Source organism: Micromesistius poutassou, assembly GCF_964030765.1.
Source record: "Micromesistius poutassou genome assembly, chromosome: 7".
NCBI lineage: Eukaryota > Metazoa > Chordata > Actinopteri > Gadiformes > Gadidae > Micromesistius > Micromesistius poutassou.
In genome coordinates, this window is record NC_140277.1 from 12,672,456 (window position 1) to 12,678,228 (window position 5,773).

General features: G+C 43.8%; 1 protein-coding gene across 1 annotated transcript; it reads right to left on the reverse strand.

The window, feature by feature from the left end:
• Window positions 1-241: 241 nt before the first annotated feature.
• Window positions 242-4,868, reverse strand: tk2 (thymidine kinase 2). Its single transcript, XM_084470538.1, has 10 exons — window positions 4,721-4,868; window positions 3,721-3,761; window positions 3,387-3,461; window positions 3,232-3,285; window positions 2,866-2,955; window positions 2,421-2,494; window positions 1,942-2,030; window positions 1,474-1,553; window positions 1,256-1,336; window positions 242-966 (listed from the first exon to the last, which is right to left on the reverse strand). Exons 1-10 carry the CDS (start codon window positions 4,842-4,844, stop codon window positions 877-879), a joined length of 798 nt encoding a protein of 265 aa, XP_084326664.1. The 5' UTR covers window positions 4,845-4,868; the 3' UTR covers window positions 242-876.
• Window positions 4,869-5,773: the final 905 nt, after the last annotated feature.

Genomic DNA, 5,773 nt, shown 5'->3' on the forward strand with positions numbered 1-5,773 from the left:
AAACCGCTAATAAAAACAATTAAATCTTGGTATCTTGTTTATTGAGTGTTCACGTATACTAAAACAATTATTCACCTCAGGCCCCATGAATATTCATGTTCTGTGAATATTCACTTCGCCTTTGGTGAATAATTGTTATATATATATATATATATATATATATATATATATATATATATATATAGACCTACATATGAACAAATATTTTCAATAGAGGAAATGTGACTCATTATGGCGTTCATAAAAAAGCTTTTATTTTGACAAAGTACTTCATATTGCAATAAAGGCATATGTATTAAAAAAACAGTGTTTCAATCGAAGGGTCCCAAAGCAGAAGACCTTACGAAGAAGTTCTCAATTTGATACGGAGAATGAGGAAGAGGAGAACCACGAATAAAGAGGAACCCCAACGCAAACAGTGCCCCCTGGGGGTCAGGTTGTTTCTACGCCCCACATGGCGAGTGAAGCATAATACGTTTAGTTTGGACTGTAACAGTTTAAGGCTAAATCCAGCAGCCGCATATCCAATGCAATACCAATACCATAATACAATACCAATACAATAATACAATACAGAATTGTTGTAAACATTCATCATTACTGTAGGCTTCTTAAAATCAACTTAATGATTAATAATGATATAAAACAACAAATCAGTATTAAATAAAATCACATTAAATACAAATCTATCTCTGATAACCGTTAATCCCTTCTAGGGTAAACTTCTTACATTTAGGAAAAGGTTAAAGTAACATTAAAATAGACTTGATAACTACTAGATCCCAGCATGAGTTTCCTCTCCTATAGCAACGAGATGCTACGCTAGGAGCTAACGGCGCCAGCTGTCTAGCTAGCAGAGAGCGGGAGAGCAGGGATCTAGCGGAGGTTGCTGGAGGTCAGAACCTTGTCCCGGTTCTCCTCGTACAGCCGGAGCATCTCTGGGAGGTCCTGGTCTGCTGGGATGACCTGCAGGCACAGGAAACACACTTTGACCGTGGGCTTGGTGTGGATAACCACCCACACTCGTAACACTTTAACAAAACGAGAGTGACAGATAAAGACTGTATTATCAGTTGCACAGAAGTAATAAACTATTTGCAAACCAACTCAGGTTTTGTTATTACTTCTGTACTTCGGCCAGTTTGGAGGCCAGTTTGAACCCAGTTTGGAGGCCAGTTGGAGGCCACTTTTGAGGCCAGTTTGGGGGCCAGTTTGAACCCAGTTTGGAGCCCAGTTGGGGGAGTGGGTGACCTACCAGGACAGGAGCTGGGAGCTTGAAGGACGACTGGTGGACCAGCCAGTCCTCGTAGAGCTGGTGGAGAGACATCAGGTAGTCCTGGGACACAAACACACCCACGCCATTCAGTGAGTCACCCTGGTCGGTGAAGTCCATTTAGCCAAACCCATTTAAAAGCAGAAGGTACAGACATCACCATGGTTACTGGTTAAAGAGGAGTGAGCGCTGGGACTCACCAGAGGGATGACCTTCTCCTCTTCTCTGCACCTCTGGATCACCCTCTCCTGGCACTTCTCAGGGGACGTCTGCAGGTACACTGGACCCAGGGGGGCCGAGGAAGACCAGGGTGTGAGGAAGACCATGGTGGGAGGAAGACCAGGGGGAGGAAGACCAGGTCAGGAAGACCATGGTGTGAGGAAGACCAGGTGATAAAGCATCTTAACAATACCACTAGTGCATGCGGTCCCACAGGTGGCCCCAGTGGGAATCAAACCCCTAACCCGAGCGATGTTAACGCCTTGCCCTACCAGTGGAGCTAGACAGGGAATGGAACCCCTAACCTTGGCAGTGTTCATACCAAGCTCTCCCAGCAAACAAGACCACAAGAAACTATTTACTACGAAGACAATTGAAAAATGCAAAGAAAATCCCCAAACTACGACCTCGTCAGCATCTACGTGGGAACGTGTGTTAGTGGTTCTCACCAATCAGATCGACAGGGAGGTGGATATTGGTCGTGATCCAGTCGAACCATTCAGTGAGGATGACATAGTCCACCTCAGGCATCTTCCCACTGAAACACAGATACTGTTATACCACCGGCGGCCAGCCGGGGGCGACCTTCACATGTCAGACCCCCAGGAGTAAGGAAACCCTAGACCACATACTTTACAATGATCTTTACAATGTTCGCAATTAACAACTGTGACTAGATAACTGCTCAGCATTAGGACTACAAGAAACCTGTCTTTGAACACCACGTACTTATTTAGCACTCAGTGCTTACCACACAGTGAATCTACGTGATAAGTTTGCGTTTGAGACAGCTGTCATGTTGAGACAGCTGTCAAACACGGTGTGTTTAACTCGTGGATTTAACAAACAAAGGTGTTTCCTAGATGATGGGTCTAGCTCCAGCAGGTCTGCAGGGCCGAGGCTCCTCAGCCGTCGTGGTCACCAGTACCTCCTGAACAGGTTCTCCACAAAGACGTACTTGGCGCTGAAGATGGACCGCTCCATCATGCACACGGGCCCGGCCTGGGCAGAGGAGAACAACAGGAGCAGTGAGCCTACTGAAGGTCCAGGAGTATAGTGAGCCTACCGTAGTATCAGGAGTATAGTGAGCCTACCGTAGTTACAGGTGTATAGTTAGCCTACCATAGTTAGAGGAGTATAGTGAGCCTACTGTAGTATCAGGTGTATAGTGAGCCTACCGTAGTTAGAGTATAGTGAGCCTACCGTAGTTACAGGTGTATAGTGAGCCTACTGTAGTATCAGGTGTATAGTGAGCCTACCGTAGGTACAGGAGTATAGTGAGCCTACCGTAGACATCTGGTGTATAGTGAGCCTACCGTAGTATCAGGAGTATAGTGAGCCTACCGTAGACATCAGGTGTATAGTGAGCCTACCGTAGACATCAGGTGTCTCTCCATCATCGTCAGCTGGACGTACGTCTGCATGGTGAGACCCCAGCGGACCGGGTCCTGGTACAGCAGAGCCTGCAACACACACACACACACACACACACACACACACACACACACACACACACACACACACACACACACACACACACACACACACACACACACACACACACACGTTAACATGTTGTTTATCTGACCGTATGTTAACATGTTGTTTAACTGACTGTATGTTGAGATGTTGTTTAATTGACATTATGTTAACATGTTGTTTAATTGACTGTATGTTAACATGATGTTTATCTGACAGTATGATGACATGTGTGTCTGGGGATGTTTGGTGAATCGTACCAGAGGGTTGTGTCCACGAACATTCCTCCATTTAGAAATGGGCTCCGGTAGGACCTAGCCGAGGTAGGAATGAACAGAAGTTAGTTTACTTTGGCCCATCCACCAGTGGTGGTAGACCAGCTGTTGATGGCCTCAGGAGCCACGCCCGGCCCTACCTCGATGGTGCTGGTCCTGCTGAAATACTCTAGGAAGGTTGTCTTCCCACTCGCGATGTTGCCTTCGATACAGATCTAGATCAAAGTCACACACAAGTACACACACACACACACACACACACACACACACACAGCTTAACTACTAATTTTTGGCTCATTGTGAGAAATGTCGTCCTCTCTAAAATCACATAAGATCATTTATAATCGTTCTTTTGGCGTTGAGAAGATAAACCATCCAGATAAACATTGTTATCTGTTGATATAATGTTTAGGCTAATTCAGTATGAAAGTAAAGTAGAAGATGGTGAAAGAATATGAAGAAATCAATACTGACCACTTGTTTGTTGTTTTGTCCTCCATGTTGGTCTGATCCCCCTTCATGACGACAAAAGAATATCACCGCCATGTCTCCAGCCCCGGGTTAACAAGACGGCTGCCTACGTTTTTACACTCAAACACATCCCTTAAGGGGCTGTATTTCTCCTCAAACAGTCCGTTAATGAATTAACATTAACTCGTCGACATTGTAAATGAGGGAGACCTCAATGCCCTACGAGTGTTAATAAAGGTTTGAAATTAAATGAACATGACTTCATGTTAATTCATTAACATGACTCATGTTTGAGCCGGAATACAAAAGCCCAGCAGATACAGACGGTCTTTTGACCCAAGCTACAGAACAGCAGTACGGCTGGTTTCTCTTTAACACCAGCATGCTTGCAAGATATTTTAGATAATGCTTTTGTTTGGTATGTTTGTCTCATGTTGCTGCAACAGTGGACACTGTTGCAGCAACATGAGCAACACTGGACCGTATTAGGTCACTTAGGATGGAGCTGGAGCTTTCTTGAGAAGGGTTAGGGAGGTGGAGTAAGAGGAGGTGGAGTAAGAGGAGGTTGAGCTGAGAGGAGGTGGAGCTCAGAGGAGAAGGAGCTGAGAGGAGGTGGAGCTCAGAGGAAGTGGAGTAAGAGGAGAAGGAGCTCAGAGGAGGTGGAGTAAGAGGAGGTGGAGCTCAGAGGAGGTGAAACAGGACTGTCAGGATGACAGTCCAGACAGATCAAAGTGAAAGCAGCAGAAGAGTTTAGCACACCGGTTCCAGGGCTGGGTGTAGACTACCTCATGACCCCGGTTAATTCATTTCTGCCTAAACAGGTTTTACATTAACAATGTTTCAGTACGATTTACTTTTAGATCGACATTATTCTGCAAAAAAAAAATTACAAATATCCGGCACCGAGAGAGGCGTGTTGTTTATATGCTTACATCTCACAGGAGATCATTAAAGGTGTTACAGCAAGAAGGAACGAGAGCAGAGTTAAAGTACAGGTACTGACTGTGTGCTGTGGTCTGGACGAGTCCCCTGGTCCCGAGTCCGGGTCCGGACGAAGAGAGGACTTTATGTTTATTGAATGTATGCCCACACAGTCTCCGAAAGGTTCTCATAAAAGCGGACGACATCTTCCATGTGTGGTGCGGATGCTATGCAAAAAAAAAAAAACGATAACAAGGATGTTGGGTACCGCAATAAAACTACATCCGGTTTGAGTTCTAATTTTCTTTTCAGAATAAGAGTTTTAACGAAACGCACCTTTTATTGTACAAGGTTATATTTAATTCACGGGCTTTTATTGTGTACGAATCCCGGGAGTCTGATCCAATTTGAATAAAGGTATGATGCTAATTAGTGATGTGCTGGCTCCCAAATGGCTCTTCTTTATTAAAGTGTTCCCAAAGTCTTTGACTAATTTGATACTTATTGTTTGATTTATTATTTGCAACCCATTGATTGTGATGATGAGTTTTATAATAGTTGTCCATTAGTTCGTTTTTCCGTTTTGATGGATAGAATGATACATGTCATTGATCGATATTAGACTACATTATTGGAAACATTTATCATTTCATGTAACCGCTTTCAGTGTGGGTTTATCTCATCTACTTCTAGAATGGCCCATGTACCTCGGTTTCTCCATTTTCATTTCTCCAAAGTAATTGACAGTAAAAAGTGTGTGTTGCCTTTTTTCTGCTATTGTGCGTTTTGTGTGATTGACTAAAATAATACAAGGGAGCAGAGGAGTATCATAGCATTTTAATCTTGTTAATATTATTATGGTAGAACATGGAATATATAATGTCAAACTCCAGAGAAAGGAAAAAATAGATTGCTTCACAGATTTTTAAGGAACACACACGCGCACACACACACACACACACACACACACACACACACACACACCAACACACACACACACACACACACACACACACACACACACACACACACACACAGATAACAGGACAAAGTTTAATGTAATATATTCCTCCTTTGGATATTTAGTTCATCATCAATGGCAGATATTGCTTGTGGAAGTCAGAGAAGTCATGGC

Bases quoted from the DNA above. Each gene is read 5' to 3' on its own strand.
- tk2 (XM_084470538.1), bottom strand. From the start codon at position 4,844: ATGTCGTCCGCTTTTATGAGAACCTTTCGGAGACTGTGTGGGCATACA. The intron at 2,495-2,865 runs GTAGGCTCACTA...TCCTCTGCCCAG, and splicing joins AGAGACACCTGATGTCTACG to GCCGGGCCCGTGTGCATGAT. The intron at 1,337-1,473 runs GTGAGTCCCAGC...TTTGTGTCCCAG, and splicing joins AGGAGAAGGTCATCCCTCTG to GACTACCTGATGTCTCTCCA.